Source organism: Podarcis muralis, chromosome 3, assembly GCF_964188315.1.
Source record: "Podarcis muralis chromosome 3, rPodMur119.hap1.1, whole genome shotgun sequence".
NCBI classification, from domain to species: domain Eukaryota; kingdom Metazoa; phylum Chordata; class Lepidosauria; order Squamata; family Lacertidae; genus Podarcis; species Podarcis muralis.
Window position 1 is genome coordinate 14,840,671 of NC_135657.1, and position 23,150 is coordinate 14,863,820.

Below are 23,150 nucleotides of genomic sequence, written 5' to 3' on the forward strand. Positions count from 1 at the left end.
TCTCTAAATGCAACACACTTCTGCCCCTTTCTCAGCACACTGTGGCAGACCAATCTATTATTTACCCATTTTGGAATTAACGCCTTATTTGTCAGTTGTAGTTGTGAGAACTCTTCTATTTGTGGGCTCATGCAGAAAAGAAGCAGTGCTCATTTCTCATCGATACTCAACCATTTCCTCAAGTACTGACAGTTTCCTCCCCAGAGTTAAAAGCCATCCTGAATCTTCTAGAAATACTGGCTTCATCTTTTTTTGGGTAGCTTTAATGAGCTCAGGTTTTCTGCACAACTGACCCTCAATGGTGTCTCATAGGAGAGCAGGCTTAACAATGGATGAAGCAGATATTTCTGGTGTATACTCCCCAGAGCGCCTGAAAAGAACTTTAGCTCTGATATTTCTCCATGAAGGGAATTCTAGACCTGGTACAAAGCAAATCATTCCTGTCTGTAGGCCCATGATTATGAGGAAATGGTTAGTGACTCACAAGATAATGTAGCCCGATTTTATGAGCCAGTGTCCTGGAAAGTCTGTAGGGCCCTTTCTGCTGACATGAGAAGATACCTAGGTAGGACTCAATGTAGGAGAAAGCAGACCTTACATTTCTGAGACTCAGGGCAAAGGTGGGGAACCTTAGGACTCTCCCTAGAGCACAACCCTCACCAGCCTTGCATCACAGCTGCTACAAGTGCTTTTGCCAGGCTGAAATGTGCCCTTTGAACTCTGTTAAGGCACCTTGCTTCCCTGATTGGATTGGTGGGTTGGTGGGTGGAAACTATCCTACTGTACAAAGGTAGAATTTGCATTGAATTCAAGGTGAACTTCACTGCTGCCTGTCTGCGCTGGGCTGGCCTGGCCGGGAAGCCATGTTGTATCGCCAGCTCAGATTGCCTTGACTAGCTGAGAGGCAGGTGGTTTAAGGAAGCCCGCTTCTCAGCTGATCAAGACCCCCACCTCTGGCTCGCATGAGCCAAAGGCAGAGCAACGGCTTCTTTAAACTGCTCCGCTGCCTGCCACTCAGTTACCAAGCCCCCATACAGCCCCTGTTCATGGGGGCCAGAGTGGTCTGGGTGCTTAGCTTAGCTCTGTGAACTGGGCAAACCCACATACCACTCTGACTTGTGTGCACAGGAATGGTTGGGGGTAGGGCTGGGCAATTTCAGACATTGCGATATTTAGCTGCAGATATATCACGATGCTGAAAACGGGATGTCACCCAGTCCTGTTCCCTTTGGGGACTTTAAAAAGGCAAACATCCACACATTGAATCATGCCAGGAACAGACTGTCAGGCAGAGGTTGGCTTCAGTTTATTGGCCGTTGTTCAATTCATTGCTAGGTGCACTAGGTGTGATTTGGTTAATTTCCTGACTTTGTTACAGGTCGCATCTTCCCAATCTTTAATTATCAGTGGGCAGGTGTTGTCTTGACAAGAATTCAAGGCATAACCAATGAAGTTTGTGCCTTTTTCCACATGCACTTGGGCCAGTGCACAACTCAGAGATGTGTTGCCTTAAGGCTGCATTCAGATGTGGGGTTTATTGTGGAAGCTGGTTTTAATGCTAGCGCTTCCGACACAGTTTCTAATGTTCCAACGCAGAACACAGTGCATTACAGAACTGTGGCATTTTGGTTGGTATACCTCCACAACATGCTAAGCTTCAAACAGTGGGAAATAACTGCCCCAGATTTTGTCACTTGAAATTGCATCACAGAGCTCCAGTGGTTTCCCAAGCTAGTGGGTTTGGTTTTTTTTTTTTTTCTGGAAACAAAATGGAAATAAGCACTAAACTTCCATTAGATACCATTAGTTTTCCAAAAGTCATGGGAAAGATCACCTGAAATGCAAAAGGAAACAAGTAAGGAAACATGTTGAAGACAGAATAAAGTGGTGTCTGAATCTGTGTGCCATTGTCTCCACAGGATTTGCTAATAGCATGGACCCCCCCCCCCACACACACACAAACACCAGATTCTGCCTGTGGTTAGAGATATGAAGCACAGGGCACAAATATACACTCAGGGCCGGTCCTTTCATTAGGCAAAGTGAGACAACCGCTGCAGTCCACTGATGATTGGCAACAATGGCAGCCTCCTGGATGTTCCTTCTAAGCCCCCTGACTAGTCCTCTCCATATTCCTACATAGCCAGTCTTGGCTGCTCTACAAGCCTTCTGCCTCAGGTGCACTGGGGCATAATATCCTTTTCACACTCTAGAATTAGGATTCCACTGCAACTTCAAATGGCTTCCGTATATGGAATGGGGAAGAGCGCAATCTTGTTCTCTGCCTCAGGCAACAAAATGTCGGGGCCTGGCCCTTCGTCCCCTTGGTCCTACAGTAGCAAAATTGTGGGGAAGCTGTAAGTCAGACATCACCAAACTGGTGCCCAGCAGATATTGCTGTCTGGGGCTAATGGGAGTTCAGCAATGGCTGGAGAGCACCAGCTTGGCAAAGCCTGGCTTGAGTCACATCCCCAAAGTCGATAAGGGCACAATCGGCACACACATTGTAGCAAGGGCTGGACTGGATGGCTTTTGGGGTCCCCTCCAGCACTCCAGTTTTGTGATCCTATACTCTGCATTTTGATGGCAGTGGCGATAGTGGAACTTGTTCCCCAGCCCTTTAAGCCCGCAACAGATGTGAAGTTCATGCCCGCAATTCCCCTCTTGGTTAGGGTGAGTGTTTGTAGGCTCAGTGATTTCAGTGCTGCAGCCAAAACCGACAGTCAGCTAAAAGGTGTGCCTCAACTGCTCTGAAATGCTGATTTCTAGCTTCTCTATTGATTGTGCTGAATTATTAATTCGGGGCATTGATTTTGAAAAGTGGGGCGGCAGCGTCGGCAGCAGCAGCAGCCGCCGCCTTCCTTGGGAGGAAACTTCTGCCGGAATTGTCGCTGCCAGCAAGCCCTTGTCTGTCACCTCTGGATTTGCTTGCTGTGCACCTGCCTCCTGGTAAATAATGAATGGGGAGATGCGACTTGTGACAAACACAGGAAATAAATGAAAAGCACGCCCGTGATGCGCACGAGAGACCACCAATAAAGCAGCCAGCCTATAAAACACATCTGGAAGATAAAATGCCCCCCCCCCAGTATAAAATGCAGATTGTGAAACAGGGTATGCACACTGGTAATCAAAGGATGGCGAGACTGGCTTTCTGTCTACCAAACATGTGGGTGTAGTTCTGAGGATGTTTGAGGGTTTCATTCTCTGCCAATTTGTATGCATTTTCATGCCCATTTCCCCCTATATGTGCATTTTTGCTCCATATAAATATTTTTTTGCAACCAGTTTCCCATAGCATTAATTCATTCTGGACATTTTTTCTCTCCATTTTTTCTAGACCCACACCCCATTTTTCCCCCTCTCTCTTGAGAATTGCATGGCAGAATTCAGACTCTTGAGAATTCTGAGGACTAGCTGTGTCTTAGTTCCCTTATTACTGGGCCAGAAAGTGCAAATTAGAGAAGTTCATGGTAAAATGCAAAGGGAATAAATCCCCCATCACACCAGTGGTTTTTTCCCCTAAAAAAAAAAATGTTTAGGGGTACTCTCATTTTCCTATTCATATTTAAATACTGCCCTTCAACGAGGTCAAACTTAGATTCACAAAATGTTTAGGGGTATGTGTACCCCTGCGTCCCCCCAGAAAAAAGCACTGCATCACAATCACACACAAACACACACAAGCATCTTGCTGCCATAAAACCATGATGCTGAAATACATTTCCCCCTGCTTTGGAAGTGAAAAGAAACAAGGAAGCCTAGGGATTCCCTTCCTGAGAGTAACAGAAAATACTCTTGCTGTTCTTTAGAGGATGTAAACCAGGGCTGTGTAGAGCCCTTCATATGCCTTGTGGGTCCTATCCGATAGGGGTCCTGTTGACCCATCCTCGTACCTACGGGACCGCCTCTCCCGGTATGCCCCACGGAGGACCTTAAGGTCCATAAATAGCAACACCCTAGAGGTCCCGGGCCCTAAGGAAGTTAGATTAGCCTCAACCAGAGCCAGGGCCTTTTCAACACTGGCTCCAGCTATGTCTCATGAGACCAGGGCCCTGCAGGATCTGATTTCTTTCTGCAGGGCCTGTAAGACAGAGTTGTTCTGCCTGGCTTGGAATCAACTTGATCCCCTCCTCCTCTTTCCTTTTCCTTTCTCCTTCTGTGATGGAACTCCTATTTGAGGACTTCCCTGGCTTTTTTCTGGCCCATGTAGGACCAGTCTGGATAGTTGGCCTTGGTGAAGAGTTGACCTTTCCATCCCCAAAAAGTTTTTGATTTGAGTTTCTACTGAAATGAAGCTGCATTTTAATGTTGTATTTTAATCTTGTTTTTAAGTTGTATTTTAATCAATTGTTTTTATACCTGGTGTTAGCTGCCCTGAGCCTGGTTTTGGCTGGGGAGGGCGGGGTATAAATAATTTTATTATTATTATTATTATTATTATTATTATTATTATTATTATTATTACATCAACAGACCAGTTCCCAAATAAATTAATAGAGACCAGAAGTGCCTCCCCTCACCCAGATTTATTTTATTTATTTATTCATTCATTTATTAAATTTGTACACCACCCTTCATCCGAAAATCTTGACAGTTCACCACATAAAAACACAAGATGAAAACAAAACGAAACAAAAACCCCACAACCCTCCCACAGACACATTTAAAAGGATATAGGATGTTAGTCAGCAGCTCAACTGCTCAGCTGAGGTGTGGACCCTCTCCTTTCCTTCCAAAGGAGCACCCTGCTGCCGACAGAATTGGCATGCAGAGGCACCAATCCTGCCTGGTCCATAGTGATCCTTTGCAAGCAGCTCCTCTCAGAAAGGAGAATTGGGAGGCAGGTTTCTTCCTTCTCTTGGCAGCCAGGGCAGGTGTGGGTCTTTTCTTGGGGTTCTCCTGCCTGAGACCTGCCTCTCCTTCCTGCCTGATGCCCACAAACTGATAGCCATGCAGTGTTCTGGGCCATCCAACCTGAGCTGGCTGCCTGCACCCAATTCTTCCAACACCCAAGTCGCTCCAAATATGCCAGATTTGGCTCAGGGGCTCAGCTGAATCCATTGCACAAGCCCGAATGTAAACACAAAATCTTGCAATTCAGATTTTATAGCCCTAGTGGGACTTCCTTCTCCATTACTCAGGCAATGAGCAAACCATCCATTTCAGCTCAGTTTGCTGCACTGTGAGATTTATTGGGTTGGTTATTGCATTTCATCAGATTTATAGCCCACCTGTGCCAAGGGCTCAGGGTGCGTTGCATAAATATTTACAGGGCTCACAATCTAATTTAACATTAGCAGCAGGAAGGGGGGGTGTACACTGATGAGGTGACAGTTCCCTATAATTTTATTAGCTCCCGTTCAGAAGATTTAGGTTTCGTAGGAGCCTGGTTGGGTTCCTGGGAGACCCTCCCTGTCTTGCTGCTGAGGGCTTAGCATGCCTTGTCAAAACCATATCATCCTATAATAAATAGCAAAGCTAGAACTCCTGTAGCTCGGTGGTTGAGCATCTGCTGTTCATGCAGAAGATATCAGGTTCAATCTTCAGGAAGGAGATTGTCCCCTGCATGAAAACCTGGGATGCCACTGCCAGTCAATGTAGACATTATGGAACTTGGTGGACCAATGGTCTATCTCAGGCAGCTTCCTGCATTCTTATTCTCTGAGGGTTCATCCTTATATAGCCAAAATAAGTACTCCTACACTTAAGACTGAGGAAGGAGGAGGCTTGGAGAAACCCTAAGATTTAGAGGAGGAGCTTGTAGGAGGCAACAACAAAAGAGGTGTGGACCACAAAACAGAATGATGAAGACCGAACCTATTCAGGTGGGCATGGAACTCTGGCTGGCTGATGGAGGACAAATGGGAGAATTGGTTTGTGGAGGAAAAGATGAGAGAAAACTGTGCCTTCTTCTTCTTTGATGATCACTCGTAGCCAAGTAAGATTGTCTTCCATAAACACGGTTTGAACAATGAGTCCGTAAGTGACTGAGGAGGCCAATTCTGGATCCACACGTCCTTCCACAGTGGGGACAGCGGCTTCCAGGTGGGAGTTGATCACAGTGTGGATTTGCCAAGCATGCCTTCCTCTTAGCACGTTTCTCCCTTGCGTCCTGAGTTCGAGTGTCTTCAAAGCCCATGACATCTTTGGTAAAGGCTCTTCTCCAACTGGAGCACTTGCAGGCCAGTGTTTCCCAGTTGTCGGTGTTTATACTACATTTTTTAAGATTTGCCTTGAGACAGAAAACTGTGTATGTATTAGGAGAAGTAGGCTCAAAATGTGCACACATTTTGATGCGTTTGTCTTTTTTAAAAAATAGATGCACAGTGATTCAGAAAGGAATTTAAGATGGGGAAAATGAGAAACAGAATCCAACAGTTTCTTCTGTCCTTAAGAACCACATGTACGAACTGTCTTGTGCCGTTTTTAGTGTTAGATTTAAAATAAAGTATGGAGAAAATAAAGTACTTATCCACACAGTGCATAGTCAAACTATGGAACGCGCTCCTCCACGAGGTTGTGATCACCACCAACTTGGATGGCTTTAATAATAATAATAATAATAATAATAATAATAATAATTATTATTATTATTATTATTATTATTATTATTATTATTATTTATTTATACCCCGCCCTTCCCAGTTTAAAAACCGGGCTCAGGGCAGCTAACCAGAAATTTAAAACACTTAATTGTAAAAAGAGGATTAGACAAAATCATGGAGGAGAAGTCGTATCTATGGCTACTTGCTGGAGGCAGTAATCCTTCTGAAAACCAGTTGCTGGAAACCAGAGGAGGGGGAAAGGCTCTTGCGCTCATGTTCTGTTCCCTGGTTTCCCATGAGCATCTGGTTGGCTCCTGTGAAAACAGGATACTGGACTAGATGGGCCATTGGCCTCATCCAGGGGCTATTCTTAGGTTCTTATCTGTATTCTAAATGCAGTGGGTACCAGCTACTCCTCCGGTGTCATTTAAATTCTCATTTATAAAAAAAATAAAAAATAAACCCAAATGCTGCACCACAGATGGCTGCAAATGAAACTCGTTAATATATCACAGGGCAGAGGTGATATGAATCGTGGACGTCACATTCATGGCACTTTTCACGCTTGAAATCATTCCTTCCACTGAAATGCACGTTACAGCTTCCTCCTAAGTTTGCATGGGGCTTAATGGTTTATATAAGATCTGTCTGCCAATATCCCTTCCCTGGCATATTGTATCCGTGGCTTTTAAGTGCAAACATGCTGGTGACCGACACTTCATTGGGAAAAGCAGGGCTTGGGTGCTTTGGAAAGAAAATTTGGGCTTGATGTGCAATACTCCCAAAGAGAAATATCTCTCCCGCAAGAAGCGGCTTGCATAGGATGAGTTTCCATGACAATGTTTGATGCAGGAGAGTCAACCCAAAGAGATTCCACTATCTGACCCCTAGATTCTTGTAGTCAAACGTTCTTATAGAAGACCTCTCATCCCACATCTCAGTGTGATAGTTGCAAGTTACAACTTTTTCCCAGTGTTCCTCTGGACCAAACTAGCATTTACATGCAAGTCCACATAACAATCAGTACTCCAACTGGTTGTTTTTTTTTTTGGGTGGGGGGCAGCTGGGAGGGAAGATGCAAGTGTGTTCGACAATGCTGTTTTCCTAGAAACAGAGGTGCTGGAACTCACCATGAACACGTCCCTGGTTCTCTTAGAATGGCAATGGCGCCATTGAGTTCCGGCATGTTCTGGCTCAAAAAAAGCCCTGGCGTTCGATTCCTTTCCCCAACCCAAAGAAAACTGATTACAATGAAAGTAATGAGACTTAAGTTAGTCATGACTAGCTCATCCCAAAATTATTTTTTAAGCCAAAATGGAGAGTGAAAAAGCCACTGTGGTGTAGTGGTTAAGAGCAGTAGACTCGTAATCTGGGGAACCGGGTTCGCTTCCCCGCTCCTCCACATGCAGCTGCTGGGTGACCTTGGGCCAGTCACACTTCTCTGAAGTCTCTCAGCCCCACTCACCTCACAGAGTGTTTGTTGTGGGAGAGGAAGGGAAAGGAGAATGTTAGCCGCTATGAGACTCCTTCGGGTAGTGATAAAGCGGGATATCAAATCCAAACTCTTTAATAGCTCAGTGGTAGAGTACACACCGCTCCTGCTATCCATTCATCTGTTATACAAAAATTCACCTATCCAACAAGGGAATTAGTACCCAATCCTTGCTGTACACACTGCAAATTCAGATATCCAAACAGCCCGACCTGTGTGTAGTTCTGTAAGCAAACAAGCAGCCTTAAAAAAGCGTTACTTTTTGTGTTTCGCTGGTCCACAACAGCCATTTCGCCAGAAACCATGTTGGGAGGAAGGAAGGGAGTGGGAGAGTTGGGACAAATAAGAGAGCTTTCCCCCCCTCCTTCCTTGTTTCGCTTTTGCAAAGTTTCACAGGGGTTTCCTGAGGGTGGTTTTGTTTTTTGTTTTTTGGTCATTTTGGGGTCAAAATTCTGCAGCTGGGAACACATTTGATTTAGTATAGGTCAGGATGAGGAGGCAGTCTCCACCATTCCTCCTCTGCCCAGTCCATGACAGGAAAAGACAACTTCACATATTTCTGCAGCAGAGCCATTAGGTAAGGCAACACGACCACTTTAGGCAGCAGATGTTGGAAGACAGGTGATGCAGCCACCTTGCAAAATCTAAGCAAGCCTTGGTCTGGCCAGTACCTGGGGGTAAGATCAGGTGGTACCCATAAGCAGAGCTTCCTTGAGTTCCATGGCAGAGGGAGTAAATAGAAAACCAATATTAATCCACATAAATGTTGCTTTGAGGCAGGGTGGAGACAAGCGAGAGGTTTGTAATGACTGCAATCTGTAAAGAAGATTAAAAACAAACGCAGAACACTCAGCTCACCTTTATAAAAAAACAACTGAGTAGATTTTGTTTGATGTAACATGTGCCTAGGAGCTGCAGGGCAGCGTGTGTGTACACTTAAAAGGCAGAAATCCTGCAAGCTGCACGTTTGGTTCCCTCCCCAAGTCCAGACTTCACCTTTCTTTACCATATGACTTCAGACAGGTGTAAGGGTTGCATTTTTAAATGTTCCCCTCCTTTAAAGGGAGAGGGAAATCCCCACACGTGATAAACTAGTGCCTTTTTTATTTTAAAAAATGCTTTTCTTCCTGATCTGTATAGGAAAAGCTAAGGTAAAGGACCCCTGGATTGTTAAGTCCAGTCAAATGGTGAGAAGGTATGGGACATTGCCCCTCAGTAAGATCCCCAGTTACAATCTTAACTAACATAGAATTGGGGGGGGGGGATGCTGCCTAATGATTTTGCTGATGATAAAGCTTCCCTCTAAAACAAAGGAGGGAAGGCAGGAGCACTAGCCGGTGGATATTGATTTAGTGATCAGAGGAACAAGGAATTGAAACTACGTCCAGATAAGCCATTCCACCCAAGACAGGTCTTTGCTTTCTGGCTGCTCCCAGACTGAAAGCCCACCAAGTGTACACCCCAAAATAATCACATTCATACCTTTTTGCAAATGCAGTACTTTATTTTGTTTTTTTAAAGAATCTTGTCTTGTGGATAATTTTCTAGCTTCTCCCTCTGCTTGGTTTATGCAAAATCATGAATATGAACCAAGCAAGTCTTTCTATATATCGGTGTGATTTTGGAGGGTTTGGGGGGTTTTTTTGCAAAGGGAGAAAAAGTCGTTTTGCTAATTTCAATTCTCGAACACGGCAGGAGTCTGCGATTCCAATTTTCTTTTCACAGTCTTAATGAAGACTGGACATTGGCAATAGTCACGTGTGTGTCCCCCACCCCACCCCCTTTTGCTTGGAATTTAAAAAACCATGTTGACGGGCTGCCAAGAATTATAATAACTCTCTAATGAGCACAGGAGAACTGTAGCCAATTGTGATTGTTCCGGACAAGTTATTTCATAGCGGCAATAACAAAAGGAATATAAAAATCAATCCCATCTACTGTGGTATAGGATACAATTCAGGAAGGTGTTAAAAGGTGGGGGTATTTCTTAATGAAGGCTAGCACAATATATACCCACCTTATGGATCGTTTCAAAAGGGGCCAGTGGAAGACAGGATGACTAGTTGACTCCTGACAATGGGATGAAAAATACCGTTTTATGGACCTCTCCTTTCTCTCTGCCAAGCCATCCATGCAGCCATAAAGCCAGCTTCAATATTTTCAGGTGGTTCTCTCTGTCTTAAGAATTTCCAGCCTCTCTACTTTATGGCCTTCAATCTAGAGAACCCAAATGGTTCTCAGCACTTCATCGGCTGTTTCCTGGGCAATGAAATAGGCTCCTAGCATTGTTTGAGTTGCTTTCCCGCATGCAGGAGTACAGTAATGGAGTGCAGTGTGTTTTCTGGAGTAGTAAAGAGATGTTCACAGACACAGTTCAATATCTGTTGGGCTGCTGTGGGGAAGCTTGGCTGGCAATAAATATTTTGAGAGCAGGAAGTGCACTTTTCATGGCCTGTGTCTGCAGCATAAAAAAAAAACAACCCAGTTTAAATGTCAGAAAGCTTCCCTCCTCCAAGGAAACCAAGGAACTGCCGGAAACATTTTTGCAGGTATTTATTGGCATTCTTGCTAAAGCACCTCAGGCAAAATGGTGAGAGAGAAACCACATGCAAAAAGAAATTCAGATCTGTAAAACGAATCTGAGCACCCTATGAGCTGGTTTAACCACAAGCTAGGTTTGCACATCCTTGACGACTTGATGGCTACAGTGTGTGTGTGTGTGTGTGTGTGTGTGTGTGTGTGTGTGTGTTAAGGTTGTACACAGCCTCCCCACATCCACCCTGTAGCCTCAATCTATGGCCCCCCGATCAGGTTAATTCGACCTGTGCCACCCTATGAATCACCTGCCCCATCCCAGATCTGTCCCCAAAGCAATATAGGGCAGCTGGGTTAAGAGTTTTAAAGCATTAAAAAAATAAATCTTCTTTTTCAACGCAGTTAAAATAGAGTTTAAAAATACACTTTGTGGGCGGGTGCTCAGCACTGCAGAGCATGGGATGTTTCAATTAACAAGCTAGTAAATATAGGAAAACAATCCTGTTTGGTGGTGCTTCAGGGGGCAGAAAGAAGGGGAGGCCTGACAGGAACTGTTGACCACCAACTCACCCCGCAGCCACTCCTCACTCATGCTTGCCCCCTGACAGCCACAGGCAGGCATCTCAACCCAACCTGGAGTGATCTGGGTCTGTCTCACGCTGAGTCAACCAAAGTTCAGATTCCTCCAAATAGGCCTGATTTGGCTCGAGTTTTGGGCCTTGGCCAAATCTGGTGCGCAGCCCTAGTGTATATCTGAAGCGTTGAGTGAGCCATCAACCTGATTTGTGTTTGCTCAAAGGTTTGCACAAAGGCTGTATGAAGTCTCCACCAAGCGCTTGTTCTTGTGGTTGTTATCCTGCAGTTGTGGTTTGCCATCACTTTTGGTTGATCTAGTTGTCAATAGTGCTCTCGCCACTTGCCGTTCCTAGAACTATCATTCAAGGATACTACCAGTGACAGCAGAGGTAGAACATAGGTTTGGCGAGGGAATGGTTTCCCTCAGAAGGTGGACTCTCTCTTCTTGGAGGTTTCTAAGCCTAGGCTGGATGTCCATCCACCGTGGATGTTTTAGTTGAGATTCCTACATTGCAGGGGGTTAGACGAGATGACGCTTGGGGTCCCTTCCAACTCTCCAATTCTATGATTCTCTGGTTGTGTTCCAAGGCACCAGAGCCACAAAGTTCCCAGAAGAACAAGAAAACACACTGGCACTGAATATTTTGGTTTATGGGTTCAAATAGGCCACAACTTTATTGGTTACAGATGTGAGCAGTTTGGCTTAGGCATTGGGGTGAAGCCAGGCTACACATTGACTCCTGCCCATCTGCAGGGAGTCCACTGAAGGGTAAAACACCGATAGGGGGTGCCCTATGACTTACATCAAATAGGGGCACTCTGAAGGGTCCCCATAGGAGCTGTGGAATGGCCCTAGTCCACGCCTAGGCCACAGCCCAGACCCCTTTAACAGGATACCCTTACTGAGGAGGGGCATTCGAAGGCAACAACAAAGGCTTACCCAACGTGCTGGCTGGCCATGGCAGGGTTAAATTGCCCATGGGACGCCCACTCTGCCATCTAACTGGCTAGCGCGGTCCCACGGCACTGCTGACATGTTTGGCTATGACACAGGAGAGAGGTGGCATCCCTCCTTCCCCTTGTCCAGGAAACCATTGAGTCCCGGCTGCCTGGCCGCAGTGCCGCCCACCAGATAAAAGTTGAGTGGACTTCTATGATCATGGCTACTGGCCATTGGTAGTGTCACCCTCCATAAGAGGTAGGCATAGAGACAAGTCATGTGGCAAAAGCAGCCCCTGGAACTACTGGCAAATGCAGCCAGTACCGATATAATATCAGTGAATATAGTTTATGAAAAGGCATTTAATGAAACAAAACATCACAATTTTTGCCTCAGCCCCCACACAGCTCAAATTACAAACAGCTACTCTTTGGACGCCAGGAAAACTTGCAGTTAATTAAGTGATTCTGTCTTGTTTAGACAGATGGAGTGAGATAATTGTGAGAAGATGCTTAAAATGAAATAATGCCAGCAGCTTTAATAATGGGACTGGGGTGGGGGAGCTACTTGGGCTCAAAATAAGATTGTTCAGTTTCATGCCTGAGACCTCAGTAGTCAAAGCAACACTTCCCTGCAAAAGGAAGCTGGAAGGTGTCATTTAGCAAGGGATGAGCTGGGCTGCTAGTTCCATTCACATTTCTTTTTATATATATAATTTTTTATTAGTTTTTTTTAACATATCATTTTCAACAATAATTAAACATACTGTTACATCTTATTCAAATTTTTGACTTCCATCAATCCTGTCCGAAAATTTTCCAATCTAATCTCTCAGTATGCATTTCTTATCTTCCCTATTACATTTCAAATTCATAACCAATATCTCTTTTTCTACTTTGTAACACTTCATATTTTTCTCCTTACAAAACTTCTTGTAGTCCTACTAGCGTAATTTGTTGATTACAGTTGCTCTTCAAATGATTCATATACTTCTTCCAATCTTCTCTAAATCTCTGGTCCCGCAGGTTTCGAATCCTTCCTGTCATTTTGTCCAATTCTGCATAGTCCATTAATTTCATCTGCCATTCTTCTTTCGTCGGAATTTCTTCTTGTTTCCATTTCTGGGCTACATTTCAGCCTGTTGCTCAGTCATAAGAACGTTAAGAAGAACCCGGCTAGGACAAGTGTCCTGTTCTCACATCCCCGTGGGAAACCTTTTTAGTAATGTTAAATACATTCTGTTTACACACTTAAAAACTCAGGCTCTTTATGTCACTTTTATGTAAAGTACGTTTTTGGTGCGTACTTTTGGCACGCTAAAATTTTATTGCGAAGCCCGAAGAGCATAATGCAACTGGGAGTTCTTTTCGTATCCACAAGCAAATTTGGGAGCATTGGATTGGGTCAGTCCACTGCGAAAAGGGGGAACTAGATCAATGCACACACCCCCAATCTCTACTTCTAGCAGACCTTAATAGCAAACTCGCTGGACAAGCATTTGCCTAATTTGCTTGCATTCAGCATGTTCCATTCTTTCTTGGGCAGAAATTAATTTCCAAAATGACATTCAGCTTGATAAGTCTCCCTCACTTTCATCCGCTACAGATATGCTCAAGAGCCTTTATTCGGTAACACTGAATTGTCTCTTGTAAAACACATCCAGCTCAGACGAATTTTCACGTAACACTGTGAATACAATGGGAGGAAGAGAAGGGGGATGGTGCCTATTGTTATTTCTAAGTGCTTAGAGATGGACTCTGAGTACATGCTTAGGAAGAACCTGAAACAAAGCATATGCTCCGTGGGGAGGGGGCAGGATCCACTTTTCTGCAGATATAAGAAGACATCAGTTTCCATTCTGATCCATGTTCATCACGTGCAATGCTGCTTCCATTCTGCTGCAGTTTGACTCCCAACTGTTGCTTTCCTCATTGTCCACTGTGGCACAATTTATCATTACTGATTAAATAATAATAATAATAATAATAATAATAATAATAATAATAATTTATTATTTGTCTCCCCAACCACTCTGGGTGCCTTCCAACAAAATATTAAAATACAGTAATCTGACAAACATTAAAAGCTTCCTTAAACAGTGCTGCCTTCAGATGTCAGATAGTTGTTTATTTCCTTGACTTCTGACGGGAGGGCATTCCACAGGGTGGGTGCCACTACCGAGAAGGTAGTGCCTGGTTCCCTGTAACTGCCTGGTTCCCTGTAACTTGGCTTTCTGCAATGAGGGAACTGCCAGAAGGCCCTCGGCACTGGACCTCAGTGTCCGGGCAGATGCTCCTTCAGGGTGGAGATGCTCCTTCAGGTATACTGGACCGAGGCCATATAGGGTTTTAAAGGTCAGCACCAACACTTTGAATTGTCCTCGGAAATGTATTGGGAGCCAATGTAGGTCTTTCAAGACCAGTGTTATGTGGTCTCGGCAGCTGCTCCCCATCACCAGTCTAGCTGCTGCATTCTGGATTAGTTGTAGTTTCCAGGTCACCTTCAAAGGTAGCCCCACGTAGAGCTCATTGCAGTAGCCCAAGCAAGAGATAACCAGAGCATGCACCGCTCTTGTGAGACAGTCCATGGGCAGGTAGGGTCACAGCCTGCATACCAGATGGAGCTGGTAGACAGCTGCCCCGGACACAGAATTGACCTGCGGCTCCATGGACAGCTGCGAGTCCAAAATGACTCCTAGGCAGCGCACCTGGTCCTTCAGGGGCACAGTTATCCCATTCAGGACCAGGGATTCCCCCACACCTGCCCGCCTCCTGTTAATTGCCCCTCAATAAGATCCTCAATTACAATCTTAACTAACATAGAATTGGGGGGGGGGTGCTGCCTAATGATTTTGCTGATGATAAAGCTTCCCTCTAAAACAAAGGAGAGAAGGCAGGAGCACTAGCCGGTGGATATTGATTTAGTGATCAGAGGAACAAGGAATTGAAACTACGTCCAGACTAACATCTGACTAAACCTTAAAAACAATTTGGGGTAACCCTATAGATCTCAGGCCTAAATCTCGCCAATAGTCCCTGCAGACTAGCATTTGCAGGAATTCCCTAGGCTTGCTGGATCAGGCCAGAGTTAGTCCAGCACCCTGTTCTCACAGTGGCCAGCCAGATGCCCGTGGGAAGCCCAAAAGCGGGACTTGAGTGTTAACATCTGCAAAGGATGGGCAGAATTCTCACTCTTGCGTAAATACCGAAAGCGCCGCCTTTACGAGCTCGGCTCCTTGTTTTTACGATACGCTCCTTGCTGCTCGGCGGGCCTTTTATTTCTTTCGGTAGCTCTTCTTTCGCCCCGTAAAAACAATAGATGTTCCCATTCTCTCACATTTGAGAAAAGCAACCTGGGGTCGTAATAGGTGAGTAAAAATTCTAAGAGGCAGAATGCTTGCAAGAGGTGCCATAGTCAATATTATAGCAGGCAGCAGAGCACAAAGCAGATAGCCTAAATAATATATGGTAACTTAAAAGGCCGGGTGCAGGCTTCCACCTGAACGTGCAATTGCTGAAAGTAAGTAGGTGGGGGGCAGTGGCACACAGCCAACCCTGCCCATAGCATCCTTGTGTGTTGACCCTCTTTCCAGTTCTTGACATTGCCTGCATTGTATGGGGAAGGCCTGCAGGAGTCTTCCACTCACGTTGGCTTGAATGTGAGTAGACTCTTCTGCACATCAGCGGGTAGCCTCCCAAGTCTGATGCCCTCCAGATGTTCTGGGCTACATCTCCCATCAGCCCCAGCTAGCACAGCTGCATCGGCAGTGGCTGGTGGGAGCTGCAGTCTGAAGCATCCATTTGGGGGGAAACTGGTACAGAGAGGGGTACAGAAATTCAACTGAAATTGGCCGAAAGCTAAAATTAAACAGTGACATTGGACATTGGTCCAAGAAATAAGTTTTGGTTTGGCTAATAAAATTTCCCAGGGGATTTTTGCACTTCTTAACAAGACACTTAAGCCAAATTTGGCATGTTCAGCTCACCTTAAATATCTATTCTGAGGAAAGGCAAAAGCATTCCCATAGATTTAGTGGAGGCTTAAATGGAAAAAACACACAAACATCTGGGACAGACACAGGCAAACTCTGGGCCTCCAGAGTCCCTTCATCCCTGACCACTGGTCCTGTTAGCTAGGGATGATGGGAATTGTAGCCCCAAACATTTGGAGGGCCAGAGTTTGCCTATGCATGATCTGGGATCAACTTGGTGGCCATAAGAACATGTAGAAAGGTCTGTTTTGTAGTCTGTCTCATGCTGGTAAGTCATGATGGTAGATCTGAGTATTTTAACTTTCTGTGAGTTGTTGTACCCAAGCATTCCTGCTATTTTCTTTCCGACAACAAACGGGTTACTTAAAGGCACAGAACCAAAAAAGTATTTGAGTTTTTTGTCGAAATCTAAGTATCAGGGGTTATGGTTTTGAGAACAATGGCTGCCGTCCTGTACCCACTTACCTGAGCGTAAACCTCATTGAACTCAAAGGGTCTTGCTACTGAGTAGATAGACATGTCTGAATTAAAAAGCAAATCTTCTCTGATGAAGGGCATGGGCTGAAGTTTGCTCCAATGACTGGACACAGTGACAAAGTCTATGTGATCCCTTCAGTCTCTAGAGTTCAGTCATAGATTTGTAGCCCTAGAAGGGACCAGAAGTGTCAACTTTCTGCAATGCAGATGACCTCAACCCCTTCTATCCTTCCAAGGAGATAACATTGCTTCCCCTCCCCCCATATCTGTTAAATGTAGTTCTGGCGATACACAGCTATAAAATTTAATTTCGCCCTAAAGACATTAAAGCAAAGATTATGGGATAATGCACACAGTGACTTGCGATCTCGATCACACGCAGTTTGTAGTCCTTTGGCAGTAGGAGTACAATATGGGCATGTCTTTAAGTTAACATCCTACATTAAAAACCTGACAGTACCAAATTATCGAAGGCTTTTCACCAAAGCCAGACGTCTTTCCTTCTGCAGTGTTGGATGGCAGGTTGAGAGGAGTTCCCTACCAGGACAGACTTTGCTCGTGTGCTCAAGACATCGATTCCATAAAACATATTTTGTTGCACTGTGCAAAATATGAGCAAGCCAGGGCTGAACTGATATTACCCTTGCTGGTACCTTTCCCAGGAAAATCAGAGGCTCACTATGTCAGGTTCCTATTGGAAGACCGGACAAACGCTAGAACATTAGCAGTGGCAAAGTTTCTATCGGTGGTTGCAAGAACCAATGATCCCTATATTCTGAACAAAATGCTTGTTTAACCTGGAGGTAGACTGTATGAATTGTGCATTGCTTTGTAATGATTTGTTAGGTAATAAAGATTGAATTTACGAGTTCCTGCTTTACCCTGTATAAATGTTTCTTTCATCATCTACCTACAGCGAGTCCCACCAAGCCTGGGCGAGGAGGATACCCGAGTACAGATGAAGTGGTCCGGGAATCCAGCAGCACTACTGGCATGGTGGTTGGGATTGTGGCGGCAGCTGCTCTGTGCATCCTCATCCTCCTCTATGCCATGTACAAGTACAGGAACCGGGATGAGGGCTCCTATCATGTCGACGAGAGTCGAAACTACATCAGTAACTCAGCACAGTCCAACGGGGCTGTGATTAAAGAGAAGCAGCCCAACAGCTCAAAAAGCTCCAACAAAAATAAGAAAAACAAGGATAAGGAGTACTACGTCTGATCCCAACAGCTGAGGAGAAAGAACAATTGTATAGGAATAGTCTTCATTTTATCTGAGACATAAAAAAACAAACAAACCGAAAACTTATTTACTTTACTTTTTATGAAGCACATACAAAGTTTAAAAAAAAAAAACAACGGGAAAAAAGAACACAGGGAATGCAATCAGAAAGGAAAGACTTTTTTAAAAAATATAAAAAAGAACCAAGGGAAGGAAACAAAATGAAATAAGCATTTCATAACTCTTGTTTCACTGAAACAGGAGTCAATAAATCCCCTTACATTCACAGTGTTTTCATTTACTCTGCCGTCTTTTCGTTGCTGGAATGTTTCTGAAGATGATGTTGGTACCACCACACACTCATAAGGCAAGGAGTATTACTGCAAAAACATCACCCAGCACACCACAAAATATAATGAACTGAAACAAACAAACAAACAAAAGTTGAAATCTCTCTCTCTCTCTCTCTCACACACACACACACACACAACACACAAAAAGAAGCTACCTATCAGTCTGGATTTAGCCAAAGTGCTAGCGCTTTTCTGAGGAGTAAGTTAGTCTTATTGCCTGAGAAGACTTTTGCGGTTCTACACGAGCGCTCGATGAGCAAAACGAAACCTCGAAACTGAATTTTGCCACCCAGAGCAACAAAGCAACGACTGGAGCTTTGGTTTGAAGCGAAGCGCTGGCTTTTCTGAATAAACCACATTTTAAAAAAAAGAAGAAGAAAACACTTTAAAGAGGGGGGAAGAGCCCCTTTCTGGTTGTGAGGAAAACAGTATAGCGGCCTTATTTTCGAAAAAAAAACAATAAACAAACAAACGAAGTGAAATATAAGGCTTATTTTCACACACCACTAACAAACAAACCTGAGGGCATAGATGCAATCATTGGGGGGAAATTCATGCACGCTTAATATGTTATTACATATGTTTATATTTAAAAAAAACACATCTATATGTGCTTTCTGGACTGTGATAAGTGATGTTTTCTAGCCTGTTGTATAGAAAATGCAAACTATATCTGCTCTTCAACCATTTTTGGTAAACTCAATGTTCTAAGTGTTGCTAGGTATAGAACGTTTTAAGACATCTGGAGCAACCAACATTTCTGTTTACTTTTGCAGCCATGAGAAACTGCCACGATTTTTCTTACCCTCCTGATTCTTTCTTTCTTTCTTTCTTTCTTTCTTTCTTTCTTTCTTTCTTTCTTTCTTTCTTTCTTTCTTTCTTTCTTTCTGTTTGCTTTTGGTTTTCACCTACAGTGTGGTGAATATACTACGAGGGAAAGTGTATGAATGTATATAAGAGTCAGCTAATTTTCTTCTTAACCTGTACAGTCTTTCTCTCTCTCTCTCTCTCTTTTTCTGTTGCAGTTCAGTTTTTCGTAGTTTGTATGAAAGAAGTGGATTTAGAAAGCAAATATATATAGATATAAACATTTTCTTCTCCAATTGCCTATCCACTCCCAGGATACATCAGCGAAACCAATCAGAAATCATGTGAATTTGCCCCGCCCCAAATTATGCGCCACACAAGTCCTGGCGATTGAAGTGACCTTTGCACTCCAGTTCACATGACATCGTTGGCCAGTATGTTTGGCTGTTCCCGCAGGTAGTGAAGGTTGAATTCTGCGGAATACTTGGTCCAAATCTCTTTTCCCATTATATAGCGTTTGCCCTGCTTTTGGTATATAACCACTACAGTGTTGGATGGTCGGAGAATTCAGAAGTCTGCCTTTAAATTAGCTCCTCTCACTCACTTTCCTCAGTTATGGAAAGCAAAAACGGTTAAAAACTGCATGCAAAACAAGATTCCAAGTTGCATATTTTTTGTCAAACGAAGGCGTTGTTCTTTTATTTTACCGCTTCTGTTTTGTTACCGTAAAACCTTTATCCCCATCTTTCATCTGAGCTTGGTCTTAAAACGAAATTTCCTCTTCTACTAAGCTCAGCCGGTTCATTGGTTTGGTAATAAACATACTTTCAGTTTCTCTGCATTGATATGCGTGGAAACATTTAATGCCTTTTGGTTAAAGATCTATGCCATAGATCTGCATTCCCGCCCCCCTTGGTTTCATTTCATTAAAATGACTGCTCTGATGGGTTCCCAACAATAAGTCATTGTGTAACATCTCACTTAGTGAGAGAGATACAAGAGGAATATATTAGGCCGAAAGACATGAGCTCAGTAGAGAATCAGCTGTATCTTGGAAGGCCTCCTGTGATGAGTACGATTGTTCGCACTTTACAGACAGGAAGAAGGAATTTAAAATTAGCTTTAACCAGCAAGGCACCTTATCTTCTTGTACGCTGCTCACTGCCACTGGGGAGAAACACTGGGAAATGGAGGAGCTTTCAGTCTTCAACACAGCAATACTGTCAGAAAAGGGGGGGGGGGATCACGGTATTGCCGCTCTTAAAAGTTGCCAAATGATTTGATTCATGCTGTATATGTCAAGGACTTTTCCTTTTTTTGGTGATGCTTGTGAATTTCTGAAGGCATTCGAGTTAACATAAGGAAAAAAATAGTTGGTCCAATCACGCCCCCTCATGTGCCACCATTGTGAATTACCTTTGCTGAGGGCAGGACAAGGAATGAGGACAGCCACGAACCGTTGGGGAAATCTGGTGTTGGTATCCAAAGTTAAACAAGCCAAAAAATAAGTGAATAAATGAGTGTTGGATTTCCGTGGCAGTAAGCCCACATGGAAGGGGATAGAGATTCTAAGCTTGGGCTTTTCCACCAGTGCTGAATGGCGAGGTGCTTTTGTGACTTCATGTATTGACTCTGTTAACTCACCTAACTTTGTCAGATTGTTGGTCCCTCACCCCCAAGCAATTAACACAGTTACTTTAAGTAATAAGTGATAGGGGATTGCTATTTCTAGCAAAGGTGATTTGAAGCTGTTTTCTGGGGAGTTACTCCTGTTCTTCCTTGTTGATTTTGTGATTTTTTTTTAAATAACGAACAAAAGAAGTGTTTGCATTTATCAAATGTTGCAGTAGCTATATTAAAACAATTTTCTCTTTTCAAAATGCATAACAAATACATTAATCCCATCTCTATAATAATCTAATTTGTTTGACTAAGGCTGCAGTCTTATGCACACTTAACGGGGAGTGAAGTCCCATTGATATTGATGGACCTTCTCCTGAGTAAAGATGCCTAGGATTGTGCTGTGATGAGATGGCTTCGGGTTGTTTTTTTTATTACTGTATTGTGTTGCCTTTTTTTAACAATACACTAAAATAATGTGTGAAATTATTCATTCCCAAGATATCGAAAAGAGGTCGGAAGCCCTTAACCTTATAGTGCTTTCTGTGATAGATATTTACAATTTTTTTTATTTGTTGCAAGGCCAATTTATCCATTATTGGAAATGCTAAGCAAGTGGAATTTACCGTTTTGTTAATAAAATGTTTCTTAATACAGTTGCTGGCTCATTATTTCCTCACCCCTTTCTGTGGTTCGTATACTATTGCTGCCACCATTCAGCATGATTTGACTCTGATTAGATGCTAGCCCCACACTATCTCCCATAGGTTCCACCATTCAACTTAACATGGGGACCCAGAGCCACAACTTGATGTCATCTCCGACTGCTCAAAATGGCACTCATGAAACAGTGTCAATTGTGGCTGGATCCCATTGTTCCTGGTAGGGCAGAAAGCAGGGAGGCCAACAGTAGGTGGCGCCAGAGCCAATGATGGGCAGAGCTGACCGGTTCTAGTTTTCTCCCCCATCCTGCTCCCTGCCGAGTTCTACAATGGCAACATCTGAGACTTGGGAGGAAAAAGCAGTGCCATCCCTTGAACAGATTGTAAGTAAGAAAACGGGTATGGGTGGGGGCTGACTGAGGTCTGTGCGGTGGTGCTTTATTTGCCCTCCACTGCTTTGTAGGCATCCGAGTAGAACACATAAATATCTGAATCAGTGCAACAATCAAATCAGCAGTACTTCTAGGGTTTGTGCATGGGATATATTCCCTGTTCAATATTAGGAACTCAATCATGGGTCGGCAAACTAAGGGCCGCAGGCCAGATCAGGCCCAATTGCCTTCTGAATCCGGCCCACTGACGGTCCAGGAATCACCACGTGGATCGCCAGCGTGAGCGTTCTTTCCCTCACCCTCCCTCTCCCTCTTATGGTGGCGGTGCCAGCGCCTCCTCCCTCCCTCCTCCTGGCTTCTCTCTGCCCTTCCTAGAGGAGGAAGGGGGCTGGGCTTTGTTGGTGCTAGCAGCAGCAGCAGCGCTCGAGTGGTAACCATTTTAAGCAGCCCCTCTCCGGAGCCCTTTCGCATGCCGCTCATTGTCCCTCCGCCGCCACCAGTCCCTGCCGCTCACAAGACACAGGTAAGCAGCCACCAGGGCTCATGGTCCTCTTGCATCATTTTTTCCCTTCAAAATATAGTCCAGCCTCCCACAAGGTCTGAGGGACCGTGGTCCGGCCGCCTGCTGAGAAAGTTTGCCGACCCCTGAACTAAATGGTCTGTTATTCCAACCAGAGCTGGCCCTACCATTAGGCAGAGTGAAGCACAAATTCTGGGAGATGCGGATAGGTAGGATCCCCTCAGCCATGTGGTGCCCCATGGCTTGTGATGTGCTGTCTAACCTCACCTGCTGCTCTCAGGTATTGTGGAGGATAATGTCCCATTGCCCGTGTTGCAGTAAGATTCACCTACCTCTCCATATCGCTTCTGTACATGGGATGGGAGGGTGTCCTTTGCCTCAGGCAGCAAAACATCTTCAGCCAGCCCTGATTCCAATGCTTACCAGGGTGGCCCTAAAAATAATATTCCCCTCAGGGTCACTATTCTGTTTGAGTTGTATGTATTGTGAGGACTCTCAGTGTTCCGACCAATGACGTAGGAGGGTGCTTGAATGAGCTCCCAATTAAAACCCAGCTGTTTCCTTTGCCCTCACTGGTCATAAACTTGGGCGCACGAAGGCTTACTTTGATGTTTCCATTGCAGCATCTTTCACTGGTGAGTGGGTGTTTTAACTGAAAAGTGGATTGCCTCTTCAGGAGAGCTGCTTTCACACGTGAGTAGCTTTGTGATGGAAGGAGGCAACAAATGCATAGATGAGTAGATGGAAAGAGCCAGGGTAAGCTATCCGTTCTGGTTGATTTGTTCTTTGAGGGCTGTCCTTGTTCTTACCCCACAGCAACTACATGAGAGGATGCTTGAAAGATATTCCTAATGAAAATTCAACTGGGACATCACACGGTCATCATGACACCTTAAGTGTTTCTAATAAAAAAATAGTCTTAGGTATTGAAAGCATTCAAATTAAATCCTAGAGATCATATTGGTGCACATGGAAGGATGTGGTCTGACACTTGAGGGAGAAGGGCTGTAGTTCAG

General features: G+C 44.3%; 1 protein-coding gene across 33 annotated transcripts in view; it reads left to right on the forward strand.

Moving 5' to 3' along the window:
* The window catches only part of NRXN1 (neurexin 1), a 985,083-nt gene extending 963,867 nt beyond the window's left edge, over window positions 1–21,216 (forward strand). For all 33 annotated transcript variants that reach the window (XM_077925450.1, XM_077925448.1, XM_077925461.1 and 30 more), the window contains one exon: window positions 17,476–21,216. In XM_077925450.1, coding sequence (XP_077781576.1) covers window positions 17,476–17,780 — 305 coding nt within the window. In that variant the 3' untranslated portion in view covers window positions 17,781–21,216. The remainder of the gene's footprint in view (window positions 1–17,475) is intronic.
* The last annotated feature ends 1,934 nt before the right edge of the window (window positions 21,217–23,150 follow it).